The 21,352-nt window shown below is 43.9% G+C and overlaps 1 protein-coding gene across 4 annotated transcripts in view; it reads right to left on the bottom strand.

Moving 5' to 3' along the window:
* DLGAP4 (DLG associated protein 4) overlaps nt 1-21,352 on the bottom strand; it is a 536,166-nt gene that overhangs the window by 114,115 nt on the left and 400,699 nt on the right. For all 4 annotated transcript variants that reach the window (XR_008320783.1, XM_053313662.1, XM_053313661.1 and 1 more), the window contains 4 exons: nt 14,803-15,020; nt 10,020-10,131; nt 2,769-2,819; nt 724-967 (listed from right to left, as the gene is read on the bottom strand). Coding sequence is in view for 3 of the 4 variants with exons in the window: in XM_053313662.1 (XP_053169637.1) it covers nt 724-967; nt 2,769-2,819; nt 10,020-10,131; nt 14,803-15,020 (625 nt within the window). In the remaining variant the exon portion in view is untranslated. The remainder of the gene's footprint in view (nt 1-723; nt 968-2,768; nt 2,820-10,019; nt 10,132-14,802; nt 15,021-21,352) is intronic.

The raw sequence follows: 21,352 nt of genomic DNA, 5'->3' as shown, positions 1-21,352 counted from the left end.
ATACCTACCAACATGTCCCTATTCTTCCATGGGACAAGGGACATGTTGGCAAGTATGGGACTGTAATTATAGAATTGGTGTGATTTTACTCATTACCGATCAAGTGACTGGAATAAAAGAGTGAGCATAATCCAATTGACATTTAAGCACTTAAGTCACACTGATAACCATGGGAGAAGAACCTCCTAAACTCTCTCACCAAAACCAATCAGACTTAGAGTCCAAACCAAAATATCCTTTAGGACTGCAGTTGTGCAGCCTGGCCCTATGCATATCTATCATTAAGTCCCACTGTGCTCACTAGAACTTACTGACAGATATGCATAGGACCAGACTGCACAACTGGTATAGGCAGCCTTAAAATCTTAACTTTGGCTAGATTGTGCTCTGCTCTGTAGTTTTTGTGAGTTGTGTCATTCTCTGCAGTGTAAATAAAGAGAAGAAATACATGCAGACACTTCTGAGTGGTTACTGAACCAGCAGCAATCCACTAAACGAAACCAGATCCAAATACATCTCTCAATGTGTAGGGAAAGTGCAGAGAAGATTTAAACCTAATTTCAGTAAGCAAAAAGCAGAACAGAATTCATTACTACTATTTCAGGGCAACACTAACTGAGAATTCCAGCAGTGTTCAAAATTGTCTTCATAATGCTCATCACTCTTTCCAACAAACTTGTAATTTGTCCGGTTACACTCCCCACCCCACGTAATGTAACTTACTGTTGCTGGGAAGTGTTCGACTGCCACTGATGCTGTTGGCCGGGGGTGGAGAGATGGACCGAACAGAGACGGTGTCCTCTTCCTGGGAGCAGCCTGCCTGAATGGCTCGGAGGTAGCTGTGGCTCCGGGAGCGAAAATAGCTGGGAAGAGGCAGGTCCAGCACCTCCACAGCAGCTGATTCTGCTTCGCTGTAGGCCGATTCGCACATCCCCTCGTATTGGTCGTTCAACTCCACCTCTTTTGCCTGCGGGAATAGAACTGGTTATTCTCCTACCAAAAGATATTTCCTCTTGCATTTATCTCTTGGGGATCCTTTAGGATGACTATATGTTAGGATCCTTTAGGATGACTAATGTTTCGTAAATGTATGCATTTGTAAATAAGGATGTGAACTGTTGTTTCACATCCTATTGTTTCAGCAAAACACAAGCCAACAGCCACACATTATAGTCTGCCAGATACTTGATGTTACTCTTGTTTTATAGTCCCAGACAGGCAGCAAAACCAGGAAATTCATGGTGAGCCACCATACATAGCTATTGGGTTGCATTCAGCTTGGTAGGTCTCAAGTTGTACAGCTGTTTTACAGAGATGCTTGCTGCTTTATAGGGATGGTGTGAGACTACCTCACTAGTCCTGTAAAGTGATCCTCAAAGGATGGGCACATGGGATTTCCATGAACATGTTATAGCACCTAGGCAAGCTCACGAAGGAGGTAAGAGTTTTACAGTAAAATGAATTGTTCTATGAAGATCAAAATCCCTTATTTTTTTAACTTATGAAAACTGGTGAGAAAAGCGACATCTGATCATCTAGACTGAGGTCCTTTCTGCAATTGGGAAGAATTGCATTTCACCTGTTAGTTTCACCTCTACTGCAGTCAAGCTCAAAATATTTTTCTAAGATTAAGCCGTGCAACATCTCAGGGACAAGTGTTTTCCATCTCATTCCAGGTGGCCCTAACCTTTCTGGTGTGATCAAGTCTCAATTTAGTGATAGCGAATAAAGTCTGGTGTTTGTCACTAAATTAGTCCAGCTGATACCAATTAAATAAGAGATGGCCTTTATTTAATTTTACATAGATAGATAGATAGATTAGATTAGCAGGAGTGGCCCATATAATAGGGGCAGGGAAGCCACACGTACAGTAGGTGTCGCAGGTGTCTATAGTGTCGGTAGGTTCTGTTGTGTCTATAGGTTCAGTTATGTTGTTATATTATTTGTTCTGTTGTGTTATTTGTTATATTGTTTGCTGTGTTTTGTTATTTCAGTCAACTGTTGTGTCTGTATGTTCAGATTTGTTATTTGTCTCTTGTGTCTGTAGGTTCAGTATCTGAATGGTGTTGCAGGTTTCTGTTGTTTTCTGCAGGTTGGGTGTTGCAGATGTCTGTAGGTGGCACTGGTGTCTGAGGCTCATTCCCGCACTCCTCTCCCTTCTCCAGCTGCCTTGCTTTTTCTTGTTTCACCTGCTGCTGCATTAATCCTAGGTTTGTGGGCTAGTAGGGAACTGGGAGAATAACCAACCCCTGTGCCTGAGGTTAATGTGACGGTGGGCAAAACGAGGAAGAGGTGGCTAGGGCAGGGAGAGAATTGCTGGAACAAGCTGCACCTGTGGCTCATTTACCACCCCTCTCCGCCTGTACAGGCCAGTCCTGTAGTTGAGTCATAATAAATAAACTTGCCAGGTCCTGGCAAATTGCCCAGAAGTTCTTAAAATCCGTTTCTCATTTCCATTTCTTTCCATTCAGATCTACTAATTCTTAGTCAGATCAGGCCTCATCACAGAAAGATTTCTCTCAGGCCTCAATGCAGCACTAAAAGCTGACAGAGAACATCTGACATTAAGCTACCTTGAAATAATCACTGGGATGTTCTGTGTCTCTGCTACACTCAGCTCACCCCAATTTCTCTTCCCTCCTTTCAATTTCTCTTCCCTCCTCCCACCCAGCCTCAGGCATTGTACTACAATCCCTGAAAGGCAACGTATTACAACTGCTGAAGAAGCTAAACATCTACAAAAGGGGCAGTAGAAGATTATCAGGTACCTGCTCTCCATGTGTAAATATCTGCGGAATAAATGTGGGCTGTCCAAATATCTGGAAGAAAGAGTTGGAGAAGATTAAAGCATAGGGAATGGGGATCTCACAGCTTCAACACAGAAGCTCTCCACAGAATGACGGTGGAGACTATGCAACACTTTTGGACCACAACGTCCAAATGGAACAGCAGAACAACCATCGTTAGATGACTGATTGAGCATGATAGGACAAAACTCCACAGGGCCATTAAATAAAGGCCCGGGACACATTTAACACTTTGACAAAGCAAATTCTAAAACCAGGTGATCAGTTAATAGCAAAAGCTTCAGTCAGCTGCCTCTAAGGACACTGAGTGGTACAAAATCTTGAAGATAATATTCAGAAACAATCTGAGAAATGGAACAGATGTACACAACTCTTCAGTATATACATGCATACTGTGTTTCTGCTACCCACTCCAAGTCTTTACAGACCTCATTGTTTTAAATACTTGCGGGGAGGAGCAAATTTTTGATTTGGTGTGGCCACCAGCTCAGCTGGTGCCTCGAATCGGGCCTTCTTGATTGCGGCCCTGGGACTGTGGAATGTGCTCCCTACTGAAATACAACTTTCCTCATTTTTGACCATTTTAAAAAAGAACTTGAAAACCCACCTCTTCACTCAAGCTTTTTCAGCTTTTTAAATTTTCAAGTTTTAATCTGTTTTGACTTTTAGATTGTCTAAATTGTTTTAAGATTTTTGTGTATGTTTTAACTTGTTTTATGTTATTGTTAAATGCCCAGAGACAGAAGTTTGGGGCAGTGTACAAATCTGACAAACAAACAAAGAAACAAATCAATAAATACAGTAAATGGGACCAAGCAAGAAATCTGCATGAGCTCAATACCCACACCTGGGCTAAGTGGCTGACATACAAGCAACAGTGCATCAGTCTAGTAATGCTGCATCCACACAAGTTGCACAAATTCCAAAACTGCAGAAATGGAACTACAAGAGTAAGTCGGTGGGCTTACTCCTATGTAGTTGCATTTGTGCTATTTTGGCATTTGTGCAGCTTTGGCATTTGTGCAACTTCTGTGCATGCAACATTGCTAGGCTGATGTACCATTGCACAGTATGTCGACCAGTGCCTCCTCTTTCTGTCATTGACAGAGTAGGCCCGTCACACTGCCATTGAGATGTGTTGGAAGTGAAGGACTTTGCACTGTCTCTTGTCTCAAAGTCAGTGGAGGACAGACTAGTGAGTCAGAGGGCTAGAGGGGCAAGACATTGGTCATCCCTTCTCTACTGCTCTGACACTATCCCTTTGGAATGCAGATTGCTACTCTTAGGGACTAACTTCCTTCCTTCCTGCTTTGCACTTCCTCTCCCCCCTTTTCTCTTCCTGTTCCTTCTAACTTGCAACATGCAAGCTCCTTTCCCCTGCACCATGTGTGCAGAGATGCAGAATCCATCTGCATCCAGCTAGCTAGCTAGATTAAACTCCTCACTTTCCTATCTAGAATGGAGTTCTCTAATAAATACCATTTATATTGATTTGAAACGATGAACTGGCTCCAAGTTACTTTACTCTCAGCATACACGCATGCCTAACTAAATTCTGCTGTGTTGTGCCTCTGTGCACTCTGCTATAATGAAAAAGGGTTTCTCCTACCAGAGAGAATTCCCAACAAGATGAACCTGCTGAATCTACTTTGCTAGAACACTCAACGAAGAGGTATTAATTGTCAGATTCTGCCACTACATCATAGATATTGCCAAACAACCAAAGTTTAGTGTGAGCAAAAATGCACCATAATCTCAATGGCTGTTAAGAGATGGAATAATTATTAAAGTCTACATTATTAACACTGCTTAACAGACTGGCTGCCTCCAAGACATCTCTCCCATTCCATTCCATAGAGCCATCCAAAAATCTGCACAGAATATTCTCCATAGCCTTTGTCTCTATTAAGAAAAATCATGCTAGTAACGGATAATCTAACTAGAAAAAAATGTATTCAGAACTGGAAGGGGCAGAGCTCAGCGGTAGGACATCTATTTTGCAGGCAACAGGAACCAGTTTAAATCCCCAGCATCTTCAGCCAAAAGGATCAGAAAGTAAGTGATGAGGAATTCCTCTTGTCTCCTGGCCCACAGCCTCTGAGAAGCCACCAACAGGGCTGGCTCAGGGGCCAAAACAGCACTGGCCAGGGGTGTAGTCAGTCACTCTAGGGGTGCCCTGAGGCCACTGGCCCGCCTGTGCTCCTTGCTGCCCATCACCGTCATGAGTCAGAGAGAGAGAGAGAGACTGGGCGCCTGCCATGAGAGGAGGAGGAGAGCAGCCCGAGCCTGCGCCGGCTGCGTGAGGCGCAGAGGCAGTGGAGGGAAGGGAAGGTGGGAAGGAGAGGTGCCACCGCCGCCACTGGGGGAGTGGAGAGCAACCTGCACCAGGAGCCGCCTGCACACAGCAAGCCCCCTTGGTCCCTAGCAGCCCCTGCACAAATTGGAGGCTGAGCTCTGCTCTGGTCCCCGCATTCCTCTGACAACATGCAGTGCTCCTTCCTTCCATCTGCTCCCTCAAGGTCAAGCCCCCTTGGCGGCACCCCTGGAAGGGGTTTCATTCGTCATTTATTTCCTTGGCTTCCCCTTGCTTGCTTGACCATGGCTGGCCCCAATGGGTAGGAAGGTGGTGCTATGCAGGAGCAGGAACGGGGGCGGTGAGCAAAGAGGTGAAAAGCCCACTGTGGGTTGGGGACTGTGAAAGGTGACTGGGGGGGGGGGGGGGTTAAGCAAGGGAGAGAGAAAACCGAGTTGCTTCTGCCTGGAGTGCACTGAGTGAAGGGAGAGACACCCATTGAGGAAGGACATATGAGAGTGTAATTCATTACATTTTGGGTGTTTTGTGGTGGGGGGGGGAGTGAAAATCTCTTTAAGGAAAGAAAAAGAGGTGAGTAGCCCAGCTTTGATACTGCAGGTTTTTCCTTTCCCATAGTATCATGACCTTATTCATGTCTACTTGGAAGTAAGCCCCATTGTACTCGATGGGACTTACTCCAAGATAAGTGAACCAACACTTGAGAGGCAGTGTGATGTAGGGGTTAGAGTGCTGAGTTAGGATTGGGAATGTCTGGGTTCAGGACTCTCCCTGCTCAGCCATGAAGCTCACTGGTTAACCTTAGGCCAGATACTCTCTCATCCTAACCTGCCTCATAGGACTGTTGTCAGAAGTAATGGGGGAGGGGATCACAAAATGCGGGGGGTGGGGGGTCAAGGAGTTCTGAACCCCTTGGAAGAAAGGCAGTATATAAATGTCACAGATAGTAAAATACCCACATATATGTATATTTAGAACTGTCTTTAGGTTTTGTGGGTCTAAACGCTGCATCTGTTCACTAACAGCATTTGGCAATTGTGGGAGAGGGGTAGTCAAGGATTGTCTGCCTTGACTGCCCCTGACCATGGAGGCTCTGAATATGTTAGGAGCAACAGTGGGGAGAAGCCTCTTGCTTTCCTGCCCTGATCTGCAAGCTTCTAGAGGTATCTGACTGGCTGCCTGTTGTTCAAAATAGGATGCTAGATTACATAAACATATGGAGTCTGACCCTTCGTCCACCTAGCTTTTGTCCATCTAGCTGTGCATTTTCTGTACTAACATACAGATATGAATTTGTAAAAATACAGTAATTAGAACGTTGGGGTTTCCCCCCCTTTGTTTGCAAGAGAAATAACTTTGTTTGCAAGAGAAATAACACACGTTTTCCTCATTTCAAAATAGTTTACTTATATGCAAACTGTTCATATAACTCTCAGAAGAGCAATTAAACTTCTCCTTGCTTGAAGAAGTCTGTGCTTCAGTTAGCCCCCTGCTAACTGAGCAAAGAGGAGCCTTTTAAAGTGGTGGCTCTCTTATATTTAGCAGGGGGAAAGCAACAGGCCATCAGAGAATCCAACACCATAGAATCCACATGTGTTGGATACTTCGATGTCACATAGTTTCTACATAGGGATTCATTGTGTAGAATCTGTGTGACATCAAAGAATCTAATCCTCATTATTCCTTATGGGAGAAATAATAAAACCATAAACATTTTTTTAGAATCATTAAAAATAATCCCTTTGACCCAGCCTTGGGGCTGGGTGGTAGTTGTCGCCCATGGGGGCCTTAGATTAATCAGACTGTTTAAAAGTGTTTATTCATTTATTCCATACTGGGAGACTGCCCCCTTTTGATGTGCACAAGCGTTTGCGCAGGCTCAAAATGAGGGGCCAATTTTAAAATCTCGTCTCCAGTCCCACTCCAACCTTGGTACCCCCCTCTTCAGTTTACAACCGGATCCTTTGCAAATTCACTCAGAACTCACCGAGTTTACTGGAACTTACTCCCAAATACACATGCATAGGACTGCAGTCTTAAATTGGTTAGAAATTCCATGTGGAAATACCTGGTTGTTAAATTTTGGAGTAATTTCAAGACTGGGTACACATAGCAAGTGGGAACTGCCCTCCAGGGACATACCAAGGTTGGAAATTGTATGTCATAGTTCTGATTCCAATTAGTATATAACTCACAAAGTTTTAACAAAGGTAGAAGCAGAGGGCCACGCCAAAATCTGGGGTCCTGGCTCATGGGCTATTGGTGTGTTTGTCAAATTGTAACACAGTTAAACTCCCACCTGATAAGCTGACTCAGTGGTCCACTGTATCAGTATTTAGTCTATCAGCCCGGCCTAAATTTGGCCATCGGTAACACCTCAGGGGATGGACGGTCATAGTGATTTTTGGCAATACTTAGTCCCATAGAGATGGAAAATAGGTGATAGCACTGTCGTACTTATAGCTATCTCTGTGTTATCGCCCCTTCTTTATCCCTGCCCCCAAACAATTAGGGTAAAATCCCAGACATGTTTGCACAGAGGAAAAGGTCAGGGTTAGGGGAACAATGAACAAATCATTGTACTCTCTCCATGGAGTAATCTTTGGAGGACATTCCTGCCAATTTTCATATCCATTCCTCTGACCACATTGATAAACCTTTATAGTAGTTCTTGTGCTTTTGAAACTTTTAAAAACTTTTAAAACACCATTGCAAATTTGGTCGCTGCAGAACCAATGGTCAAGACAATAAAACCATGATCACACACTGAAAGCTGGAAGTACTGCAATGCTGTCACCTCTTTTCCATCTCCAGGGGCGTAGACCTTCTCAAAAATCACAATGAGCTTTTGTCCCCCACATCTGATACCAATCACACCAGCTGGCTCATGTATTATCACTGGGATTTGTAATTCAGAACGATTTCTTTCAAGAGTATAGGTGAAATCTAAAGAGCATAACTACAGGTATGAATGTTGAGCTGTGTACTGTAATCCAATCGCATATCAGAATAGCTATAATGATATTATAATGATTATTCTTAGAACTTGATCCCCCTCTCAGTTAAGTGCTTGGCAAGTATGGTAACTGGGAAATGCTTTGAAACCATGGGATCTTTATTGTCCTTGCATACAAACTGATGGTGAGAATGTTCACTTCCTAATCCCTAGAAGCATGATGTTGCTGTTATTTTTATTCTTAAAGGACTGATTAAACAATTGTGAAATGACTTTGATGCTCTTGGTTTGAAACATCAGGACATTGATAATTCTTACTTCTCACTGAATAAAAATATTGGCTGACATTGAGACTAACATTCTGCATGCCAAAAAAAGGTTTAGTTGTGCAATGCGAGAGGGGCTATTTAAAGTGATATTCTCTTCCCTCTGCAGTCCACTGTGGATCATGAAAATATGTCCCTGAGAGTCCCACAGCTCTCAGGGACATATATTTGGGAGGCACAGTGGGCTGTGGAAAGAAAGGAGGATCATCAAAAATTCCCCCTCCCATGTTGTGCATGTGAACTTTTTGTTGTGTGCACAATGATAGTCATTGGCAGACATCCACCAATATAGCCTCTTTCCTGAGGATCTCAAAGACCTCTACAAAGTATTTTTACAGAGAAAACAGGCCAAGGAACTGACACATGGCTGGCAGACAAACATAACAAATTCAAAAATCATACTGTATATGAATTTTATCATGTGGTCTTAGTTTGCTATCCATCACCCCTGCATCCCTAGCAGAACTGAGCTAAAGCAAGTTTCCCAGCTACATATATTAATAACTACTATGACTTTGTGTTGCCTCCACCCAGCATGTGACTTTTTATTTTTATTTATTTATTTTGTACATTTATATACCGCCCCATACAAAAAAGTCCCTGGGTTTATATAATATAATACAATACAATACAGTTTTGATATGGATATTGGCCATGTAAAGGTTCTGGACCAACTGCAAGAGTCCACGTATTGCTACCTAGCTCCATACAATTTTCAAAGTTTTTTCAGGAGTCCCACCCTCAGGGTCCAAGGATTCACAAGACCAGCCACTATGCCAACATCCGACCAATGTTGTTCATGTTTCCAGACGCACTAATGGACAGCAGAATAGTTATTGCAATCTTTTCTCCTTCTGGTGCACATCAGACCCCAATGGTGCTGGGGACCAAGTGGTAGCTGCTGCAGTGAGTTGGAAGGTGATGGGAAGGTTTAGGTAGCAGTGTTAATGTGTGATAGCATGTCAAAGAAATTCCATTTTTGAATAGAGCGCACATAGTAAATACAAGTTATACACTGGACTTACAGATGTGGGAAATGCAAAAACTGATTTATGTGGTCACATGTGAAACCAGCCTTATTAAGCACTCTCATTTCATTTTTCTGGGAACAGCCTCACCTCGGGTGCAGAGGCGTAACTATAGGGGGGGCAGGGGGGGCACGTGCCCCGGGCGCCATTTTTTCTGGTCACATGGGGGGCGCCGCCATGACCAATTTTTTAAATTTTTTTTAAAATTTTTGTTAATACAAATGTTTCCTGCTCAGTGCAGCAGCGCTGCAGCAGTCAAGGGAGCGCGTCAGTGCCCCCTTCCCCACGAGCGGTCCTTTCCGCGCTGCCTGCGCCCCCCCCATTGCTTTGCTGGCGCCTGGCGGCCAGTCAGTGGCCTGGCTTGGCGGCGGTGGCGGGCGCTTGTGAGGAAAAACCTAAGTATAATGTAGTATGTTGGGGGGGGGGGGCGATGGGGGGGGGCGCAGTGGGGGGGCGCCATTTCAGTGCTTGCCCCGGGTGCCATTTTCCCTAGTTACGCCTCTGCTCGGGTGTCACTGCCATCTCCCCACTTTGAGGTGGGTAACTACTTGTGAAGAGTTGTGGTTGTAAACAGCTGCCATTGGTTCTCACCTGGCTGATGCAACTGGATTCGAGGTTTTCTGTGATCTGGTTGTATTCTTCCTCCCAGCTTGGGAACTTTGGAGGCAAGAGAATCTCAACAGAGTCAAGCCGATCCAGACTTCTGTAGGATGAAGACAAAGAGACTGAGATTCTTACCATATAACAGAGGGGACTCCTAACCTTGGGTCCCCATATGTTGTTGAATTACAACTCCCATCATCCCCAGCTACAATGCTATTGTGGCTGGAGATGATGGGAGCTGTAGTCCAACAACATCTGGGGACTCAAGGTTGGGAACCTCTGATATAAAGAGAGGAGAGAAATAATCATAGATCTCTGTGACAATCAGGTGTTGCCAGTAAGCCTTCACTCTCAGTGCTGCTAAAATGCCAAAGTACAACAAAATAGCTCAGGCCTTCAATAATATAAACCAACTGCTTAATACTAGAATAAATGTAGAGCAGAAATAATTGGATCTTTTGAAAACCAATCAGTACAGTTCAGATATGCAAATCCTTTTGTTTTCATGCCAACAAGAATTCCCTTTTATAGCAATTTATACTGACTTAGTTCTTTGCCCTTTTTATATTTCAATTACCACTCCTTCACTGAATTAATTTCATATTCTGCATCAGTTGTGCAACATTATGAAGAAAGAGTAAAGGGGGGCATGAATAGCAGAAACCAATAAAATTATGTCTTAATCTAATCAAGTCATGTTTCGTATTCTGTAATATTTACTGGACACTACTAAAAAAAGGACAAACCCTAGATTTTCTTGCATAGTGTTAGAGCAACACTGCTTGATGATGTATTTGGGGCAAAATATTGGTTTGTATATTTTACATTGCTCCTCAATCTGGCAAGAACAGCCCATATGCAAGGGTAGACCAAGCTTACAAGATCTGCTTAGTTCTTTCACTAGAGCACCAAGGTATACCAAACAAAGCCAGGTGCAAAAGCATGACTCAAGGGTGGAGGCAGGTACAAAATGGTGGCCCAGGGGGCAGAGCCAATCGTCTATTGCACTTATGAACCATACACTGGGACAAACTGATTATATAAATACAAATCTGCAGCTAAGAATTCCAACCATGCAGTAACTAACAACCTTTCCCCCCTTTTGAAAAACATCTTTTTGTCAAACAGTTGGGAGTCAGAGGCCTTTACTGATCTACTGCAAACTGACGATCTATTAGTGATTTCCATTGGGTGGCAGTAGTGTTCCACATAAATATACAGCCTGCCCATCACAAAGCTGCTTGAATGTGTCTTGTCTGTTTCCTCAAACTCATTTTGCTAAGCACATCTCCAAAACTCCAACAGCCTGTATTTAAAACAAACTTTCTGCTCATTGCCAGAAAGCTGATTGATTGATTGATCATATTTTTTACACCGCCCAAAACTTACGTCTCTGGGCGGTTTACAACCAGATAAAAACAAAGATATTGATTGCTGGACAATATGATGCTGGATAACCAGGATATCTAGGCCATTCTTTCAATCATGTTGCATCTACCTTTATCTAGACCCTTGCTAATGAGCAAAGAGACACCTTTTAAAGTGGTGATTCTCTCATATTTAGCAGGGGGAGAGCAACTGGCCCTATCCCAGGGGCAGAGCCACCATTGGGTGAACGGGTTCAAAGAACCCGGACCGCACCCAATCAGGGGCCGCAAGTGCGGCCCCAGACATGCCCCTCATGTCAGATGTCAGACTTGGGGGCATTATTTCGGTCCCAAACTGGGCCATGTGGCCCCGTTTGCCCATGCTGCGTTGGCAGCACGGCCGAAGTAACTCTCCCTGCCTTAAAGGCAGGGAGAGCCGCTCCTGGTCCCGCTGTCAATGCAGCGGGGCCAATCGATCTCCCTCCCAAATGGGGCTCCAGGAGAGAGATCGGCCCGTGCTGAATTGGCAATATGGTCGGAACGGCTCTCCCTGCCTTTAAGGCAGGGAGAGTCATTCCGGTACGCTCTGCTCAAAGCAGCGCGGGCCAATCTCCTTTCCAAACGGGGCCACGCGGTCCTATCTGGAAGGGAGACCACTCCCCCGTGTCTGACGTCAGACTGGGGGCATGGCTAGCCAGGAGCGTCTGAAATCAGACGCGGGGGCAGGGCCAGGGGGGCATTGTAGTGTCCGCACACAGGCCACCGCCAACCTGGCTCCGCTCCTGCCCTATCCAGCTCCAACATAGCATCCTTCCAGCGGCTGGTATCTGCCTTATGTTTCTTTTTAGATTGTGAGCCCTTGGGGGACCATCTTATTGGTGTATTCTTTATTTTTCTATGTAAACCACTTTGACAACTTTGTTTGAAGAATGGTATATAAATATTCATAGTAGTAGTAGTAGTAGTAGTAGTAATTCAGGATCCGGCCACAAACACACCCATCCCCACCTCAAGAGATCAGCAAGCAAACTAGGGTCTGAACCTTCTTGGGGGCTTCTTGGTACCTGATTTGTTAAAAGACAGTTGTTATGAATACGATGAATATTTATATACCACTTTTTAACAAAAGTTCCCAAAGCAGTTTACATAGATATAAATAGATAAATAAAATGGCTCCATGCCTCCAAAGGGCTCACAATCTAAAAAAGAAAAAAGAAACATCAGATAGACAGCAGCAACAGCCACTGGAGGGTTGCTGAGCTGGGGATGGATAGAGTCAGTTTCTCTCTCCCTGCTAAATAAAGAGAATCACCACTTTTAAAAGTTGCCTCTTTGAGTTACTGAGTCTGAGCCATGCCTTCAGGGTCACAATCTGTTCCCTGAAAGCCAGGACCTCTAATTCTGGCAACTAAGTGGTAAGGGAAAGAGAAGGGCAGTGACGGAGCCAGCTATGGTATGCAGTCCCAATGGAAATGCTCCCCTCCACCCCACCCCACTCCACCAAAATGCTGTTTGCTGATATTTGGAAGCTTTCTTCCCAGGCTTAAGAGCAGTTTCAGGGTGGCATCTTTGTTGGGATCATGGTGCAACAGGAAAGCGTTCAATAACCCCTCCCACTGTGCCACAGTCCCAGTCCTGATTGGCTCTCCCAGTTTGTGTTCTGGAGGCTTGAAACAAGTTTTACAAAATCAACATTTAAACGCTGAAGCAAAATTCCTCCCTGAATGGCCAGCAGATGGTACTAGATCTTATCTTTTGCAACTATAAAGACAGATGACTTCCTTTATAGACCATTTCTCACAGCTATCAAACAACTCTCTTAGAGCCTTGGTTATTGCATTTGATCCAGACAGGTTTCCTTTGAACCAAGATATTATTCCCTGGGAGTTAAAATGCAGGGCAAAGATATGACCAAGGCTGTAAGGGCCTTCTAATTTCTAGACTTATTGTTCTGCTAATAAATACAGCAGAGTCGGTCTGTTCAAAGCAACATATCAGTCCACACCCCCTCTATAAACTAGAAATTATCAAGGGCCAGTTTGGATGAAGGAGATGTTTAAAGGTTTGTGGGTTAAATAAAATATCAAGAATAGTAGTGGAAATAAATATTTTATTTTTAAAAATATAACATACAGAAAGAACATTCCTGGGTACATAGCCTTGTTGCCTTGCACTTGTGCAACAATACCCCTACACAGGCTGGTTCCTTCTATGCTCCTTCCTTTCCTCCAACCTTCATGGTTGGCTCCCAAACCCATTCATTCCTATTTCCAAACGGTCCCTCTTATTTCACAAATACATTCCTTCCACATCAGCACCTGCTGATGGTTATGAATGGTGGCAGACGTTACACTTGCAATGGGAATTAGCAGCCACATGGAAGCTGTTTCCAGTGCCCACCAGGTAGTAAGAATAATTTTAGAATAAGCCTCTGTATGGCAGTTTTTTCTGCCTGTTTCTACTGTCTCGTGACCCCTCTGTGATAGTTCTGTGCAGAACATTTCAATATTTTACTCCTTTGCTAATTTCATTGAAATTCTAGGTCAGCACCTTTATAATCTCATCCATGGCCAGGAAAATCAAAGTGAAAGATAATTAATCCCATTTTTAGCCTACCTTCTTAAGGGAAGAAGGCTTATTCGAGCAACATGCTTATGTGTGTTGTATGTCTCCCTCTAATAACTTGTGTGTTTACAATGTGATACAAACCAAATTCACAATTCAAGGGAAGGGGTCTCGGTGAACATTGACAGGAGCTGTTGGTTGGTTGGTTTTTTTGCTGATCTGCCATGTTGGTTCAAGATGGTGGCCACTCAAAGTACACACAACTCTTTGTAACCCAAGTGCTGTGAGCTGGATGTAAACCAAATTTACAGCACATGGGAGGGGGTAAAAGAAACAGAAAGTAAGTTCCATTCGTTCTACTTAGAACTACTTATTAACTTAAGAAGCTTAAAAATGCTTTGCACTGTGCTAGAATTTCTCTGAAAATTCACCCCATATATCTTTAAGCTTCTTTTTACAGCCATAAGATCTAGAAACATGTGTATAAAGTTTCTAGTTTGTAATGTAAGAAAAAGCTTAATCAGTGGGGGTGAAATTTCAGAGAAATTCTAGTGGAGAGTAGAGGGATTCAGTGACCTGCTTAATTAATTGTCCTTCACTTCTGGATACTATTCATGGAATAGTACCATTATATCCTACCTGTTCCCACTAGCCATACTGTTACCTTCCTGTCTGCAAATCTTTAATCACTTCCTTCACTAATCACTTCCTTCACTTAATATGGGAATTAAATTCTTACACTGTACTTCACTGGAGCTCTTATCACCATCAGGATGCAGATATTATTAAAACTCTGGGTAGAGCTGCCTTTAGAGTCTCCTTTGAATGGAAGTGTGTACCTGTGGGTGGTGCTCTGTTCACCCAGGGATTGCTGAGTGGCCTTGAGGTAACTTTGCCTCCGTGCTGCAGTTTTTGGGGATGGCTTGGGGCTGGTTTCTGAGTCTTCACTGTCTTCATCTCCCATGGCTTTGATATAGCTCCCGCTCCGCATGCGCCGACATGGGATTTCATTGTCTTTTTCCCTCGTCAGCGTATTATTCCAGTCTCCCTGAGGCACCTGCAAAACCAACAGAATATCACAATCATGGATAATAGCAGCTGATAGATCTATACACATTTGTCCACTCTATTTAAAAGCAAATTTGAGCTAGTGGCTATCGCCACATTATGTGGTAGTGAAGTACTTCCTTTGGATGTCATTCAGTGAACCTATGAGCATTGCTAGTGCAGGCCTGCTCAATGTAGCCCCCCTCCACTTGTGGACTACAACTCCCACAATCCCCAGCCACAGTAGCCAATAGGGACTATGGAAACTGTAGGCCAACATCAGCAGGAGGGCCAAAGTTGAGAAGGACTGGACTAGTGAGAGAGTTGTAATGGATAAACTGGTCCCCACAAGAAGTTAGGATCTGCTACAAGCTCTCTTTCTTTCCATTTTCTCACCACCACATTAGTTATACATGAAGCAGCCTTCTAATAGGAGATTTGGCCAAAGTGCCTTCTCGGTGCACAGGAAAGTAATCTGACCCGGCATATTCCATTCATTCATTCATTCCATTAGTGCATTGCAATGCAGGTGTCCACCTCTAGAGGGCATGGCAGTGGGACTGCAAATTAAGTTCATCATGGGACTGTGGGTGTTGCACTATCTCCTGCCTGTTCTTGTGGAAAGCAAAAAGGCTCCAGTGACAGATTACCCTAATAACAATCCTATATCTTGTTCTCCTCAAATCACCGTTGGGGTGATTGGCTTTGACCTTTCCTAATGAAGGAGACACAAGCCTTCTGAAAGCACTTTAATGCTGGCTGCCTGCGAGTCACGTCTGACTGGAGATTACATCTCTCCCCCTACCTTCCCCTCTTCAGCTTCTCTTTGATTCAGCTTGCTAATTTTGTGTCAGGAAAAAACCTGCCTGCCTAGAAATGAAAGGCAGCTCCCAAAGTGGCAGCCTGCATTGCTGCAGGGTCATTTTTAGTGAGGAAGAAGGTGCAGCCAGGTGTAATAAGGACGTGGCAGGGAGCAGAAGCACTCTGAAGGGAACAGAGATGCCTCTTTTGGCCCATGCCTCCTACAGTTCTTTCCACACACTTTTTTGAGGTGTACAGCTTAGATTCTACGAGTGTACATCTCAACCAATAAAATGTGAATGAAACAAACACATCTTTAGAAACACATCTATTACAAAGGTCTTCTCAATAGAGAGCCAGGCTCAGTTGCAGCTTCCTGTCAAGCATTTATTGAGTGCTCAGCCTGAGTTTGCCACCATGGAATGTGTGGGAGGATCGTGTCAGGATCAGCCCTGACTGGTGGCCAGTGGCTCCAAGCCAAGGATGAGGGAGACGCTGCACCAGCTATCAGGCCTCTGATTCCACCATTGCCAGAATCCACTACTCCCGCAGAAGCCCTGCCAGTGTCCGAATCCATCTTCCCGGCTGAGGCCACACTGCCGTCTGAGCCTGCCATTCCTGCCGAGGTTCTGCTAAATGGTCAACAGGCACCTTTAAAAAGTGGTGCTTCTCTTTATTGAGCAGCGGGAGAGCAACTGGCCTATCCACCCCAGCACAACATCCCTCTAATGGCTGTTGCAAGTGTCTATCTTCTGTTTCTTTTTAGATTGTGAGCCCTTTAGGACCATCTTATTAATCAACAATCAATTAATTCAGTATGTAAACCACTTTGGAAACTTTTGTTGAAAAGAGGTATATAAATATTTGTTGTAGTAGTAGTAGTAATAGGAGGAGGAGGAGGAGGCGGCGGCAGCGGCAGCTCTGCCACGCACAGAAAGTGTAGCCCCTGAACCTCTGGGGAGACACAGGATCCAGCAGTCCCCAGGAGCTAGCCATCTACTGCCTTTGAACCCCCTGCCTTGCTCCCAGGTCCCCAGGAGAGAATGACATGCCCGTGCAGGGATTCAGAAAAGGAGGAAAGGTTTTATGTCCCTTGTTGTTTTGTTGTAATTTTATTACTTTTGTGAACTGCCCCAAGCAGCATGGTGCTGAAGGGGTGGGCTATACATATTTTCAATTTAAAAACAAAAACCTGTTCACTGTTTCTTTTATTACTCATTTAATGCAATGCACTTATATCCCACCTCATCAATTAAGACTTTGGGGATGGGTCAAAAAGCTACCTAGATTTTTATCATGTAGAATGAGCAGAGTAAATTATAATTAGGGTGAATCTAACAGAGGACCTTTAACGGCTCTGGAGAAGGCATTTTATTTTGTAGCTGGGACTATTTTGAAGCTACCTGCTGAGAAATGGGGTATAATGGCATGTCTTGGTCTGAAAGCAAATTGTAGATGCCCCTCAGCTGAAGTGCGTTAGCACTTGGAACCTTCAAAGATGTGTTAATGCTGGGGACAGGGGTATAAAAAAGCAGCTGGTGGTCAGATAATAAAAATAGAACAGAAAATATTAGGAGCTCAACACTTGGAAATACATTTTTGGTGCTGAGTACAGCAAAGGGTGTGTGCGATCGCACAAGAGTGATGGGAGAACAACATACAGAATCAGAACTCTAAAATTAGGAACATAAATGGAGTGGTTGGTGTGAAGTGGGTAACTTAATTTGGGGGAGGGGGATGCTGCTGTCATGGTTCTCTATTGGGATCTCTGCCATGTTGCTATCCAAATTAGACAACCCAGCAATCTATCCTTTGTCAATTATCCACTGCATAGCAGGCTAAAGATGTGATCCCAAAAGAATTTATCTTTATTTGTTTAAAGACAACATAATTTTTTTCGATGAACAAAACACTGCCTGCAAGGCATGACTTAAACTGCAATGGACTGGGGCATTTCAGTTCAGTTCGGTCTCTTCCCAGTTTCAGTTAGGTCTCTGAACAGCAAAGTAGACAGATAAAAAACTTTAAGCATTAATAACAATTCACCCTAAAGTATAACAATTGGATTAAGTATTAGAGTCTGTCTGATTCTATTAGCCACCACAAAAAAATTGGCAATATTATATGTAACATCGAATCAGGGTCAACAAGAAGAAAGCAAACAAAAAACTCCTCTGAACGGCCTGGAAAATATCTTAGTAAAGGAGCTATAAGAGAAGTCAGAGAATCTCGATAAAAAGTACAGCATAATAAAACACGAGCTATAGACTCAACTCTTCCATTTCCACACAAGCATACCTGTTCCTCATAGGGAATCCTCTTAAACCTGCTCTCCAAAACTGCTGACAGGGGAGCCTCAAAACATGCCCATGAGAGCATCTTTCTATTCTTAGGCACTGTTAACGTGCTAAGGTACCTATCTGGTTTGGAGTCATATATAACATAACTCAGGTCGTTTGGGCATGAAATATCTGGGAGCCTTTGTTTGAAGGCTAACTTGGCACATTCATAGCCTCACACTATCATTAGTTTAGGAGAGAATCCAAGTGAATAGTATTTCTTTGCTATTAGTAATTTCCATCACGACTGAAAGCCATCCTTCAATATTCAAAGGTGCCAAACCCTTAGGGATAAAAATAAACTTTCACTATGAATTACATATTGCTAGCCAGACCCTGGATTCCACACTTGGTATACCTGCCTCTAAATGTAAAATCACATTGGGCTGATTTAATAAGCTTCTCAAGAACTTGGTTTGGGTTATTTCTAAGGCTGCAAAACTGGAGTATAAGATGATTTGGTCACCATATAGGAGATGGGCTAATGCTTTAGCTTCATATAGTTTGATATTAGCTGGGATAAACTGTCCACCTAGTTTGGAAAAAAACACACCAAGATTGCTGAAATACTTCTTAGGGCATTTTGTGCCACAAACTCTTTCTGTGCATTTAAACAAGCTTTTGCTTGGAAAACTACCCCATAATATTTAAAATTGTCAACTTCCTCGATTTTAAATCCATCAATACTCCAATTCAGCTTCTTAGGGGACTTTGCAAACATCATTATTTTAGTTTTTTGGTAATTAACCTCCAAGGAATCTTCCCTGCAGTAACATGCAAGAGCCGGCGATGTTCTTCTGGGGCATTTCAGCTATAATGGGTTGGGTTCAAGCACACTATGTGGTTTTACTAGGTCTTTTGATGCCTATCCAGTGCCTTTAAAAAACAGCAGCTGGTCCAAAATAGGAACCCCGAGTTGGCCCGAAAAAACATTATGGTCAATAGTACAGTGGCTTCTGGCATCCTACCAGGGACAATGCCCAGCCAGCTTTGTGACAACCTTTTAAAGAATTGAGGGACTTTTTAATTGAGGAAAGGAAACAATAGCAATAGAATTGTAAAGCTTGTGCAAGAGAGACTGCTGGCGACCTTGAGCAAATTCACCAAGACAAATTTTTTTAAGCGGGGCGGGGTGGGGGGGCGTTCCTTCACCATGATTGCGTGCACACGTCGCCCTTTGATATCTGCCCAAAGATGATGTCTGTAACCCCATTGGCAAAAAATTGGGCAGGGAGAGAGCAGGGAGAGCATGCCGTACGAACCGTCCTGCTCAGAAAAAATGTACGAACCCATGGCCAAACTGTTCAAATATGAACAGCTTGAGCTTTACTCTGAACTATACTCTAAAATGCTTATTTGATTTATTTGTGCTTTGAATACTACCGTACTAAGCCATGGGATCTCGCACCACTTTCTCCCGCGCTTAAGCTCTCCATGCGGAAAGGCTCATGCAGCTTAACATGGCATTGGGATGCATGCATTGGTCACATGGGATTCACACACTTCCCTTACACAGGACTTTCCCACAGATAAATGTTGTCCTGTACGGTCTTAAAGAAAAGAGACAAAAATCCTGCTTGTGCCTCTAAAAGTGTCAAGAAACAACAGAAAACAAACAAACAAAGCATACAGCCTGCAAGTGTTCATGAGGCTTGTTCCTATATAATTGTGGTTTCAGCGATAGTGGGTGAGCCTCACTCTCTTCCAAAGCTCAGAACAAGCTGAAGAAAGGAAGGAAGAACAAGCAGATTCCATAGGCCTGTGGCAAGAGTTTGGCCCTGGTATAGCATTGCCTCTGTTCCTGGGGCCATCCTGGGGGTGATGGAGGAGTTTCTAGGGACAGGACAGGAGCCCTGTTGTGGGGAAGGCACCAAGCAGTGTTCCCTGTAACAGGGACTCCCAGATCTTGTTGACTACAACTTCTATCATCGCCCGTCAAAGGCAACTACAGCTGAGGATGATGGGAGCTGTAGACAACAACGTCTGTGAATCTCTGCTACAGGGAACACTGGCACCACGTCCCCAGAGCCAGGGGTGGCCTTAGAGAGCCCTGGCAGGATGCGGGACCTGGGGCAAACCAGCCAATACGGGCCCCTTTCAATTAATTGTAATGGCAGCAACAAGAGTGGGGCCCAGGCGGTTGCCCAGCTTGCCCTGCCCTAAGGACAGCCATGCCCAGAGCTCTTCTGAGGAGGTGACAAGCTCTGGCTGTTCAGATTGGATCTAGAAGGCTTTCGTCTGTGCCAGGGCCTCTGCCGGGCTGTGCGCCTCTTCCTTTGCTAGGAGAGTCTCCTCTCAGAGGAGACAGCACACTGCACCTCTGGATCAGAAGTTCCAGGTGAGTCCCAACAGGCTGGTGCACAGAACACGGACTTTAATATTAATTCCCTCTAGCTGGGATTCTGCATACCCAAGACAGCCATGCTGTTAATGATTAGCAATGTGCATTTTGCTGGGAATGAATGAAAAATTGAACTGAATCAGGCTCACTCAGTTAAGTTTTTATCTGTACCACAATAAATACATCCCCAAATGAACTGGAACGAATAGGGTTTATTTTTGGAACCCCATTCATGCCCATTTGTCTGTATACATGGGGTTACCTTTTCTGGCAACTAGGGAAATCATCTGTACTTCTGCCATTTTGAATGTCCCACAATGTCCTGGATGCAACATCACTCCAAGCAACATCACTTGTGGTGTGTGTGGGGGGCGGGGGGGGGGGAGAACAGCTGTCATGTTTTTGTGGTAGCTGCCATTTCTCCCCCACAAAGCCCTGGAACTATGCTGTGACCAGAGCATTGTGGGAAAATAAAAATGGCTGCAGCCAGGAGGTGACTGTACAAAGAGTTGGCAGAAAAAAACAGGTTAAAAAAAAAATCGGCCTCCACCCCATCCCCAAATGATGAGATAGGAAAACAAAGCAAACAAAAGAATAGCTAAATGAATGCAAGTACTGTACAGCAAAACAGTAACTAAGTAAATGGGGTTTAATTAACAAGAATGAAAGGAGAAATGAAATTTTTTAAAAGCATTTTTGCAGTTCCTTACTAGAGATATCTTAATGCCAGTTGCCCTGGCAGAGAACCCAGCAGGGGAACAGATGACATACAGACAAGGGTATTCCTTTGCTAATGTTATGCATTTTTGTCCCATAATCTTACATTTATGCCTACTTTCTTCCTCAGTGATGCAAATGAAG

The sequence above is a fragment of the Hemicordylus capensis genome, chromosome 4 (assembly GCF_027244095.1).
Source record: "Hemicordylus capensis ecotype Gifberg chromosome 4, rHemCap1.1.pri, whole genome shotgun sequence".
Lineage (NCBI taxonomy): Eukaryota > Metazoa > Chordata > Lepidosauria > Squamata > Cordylidae > Hemicordylus > Hemicordylus capensis.
This window is presented reverse-complemented; position numbering and strand designations above follow the sequence as displayed.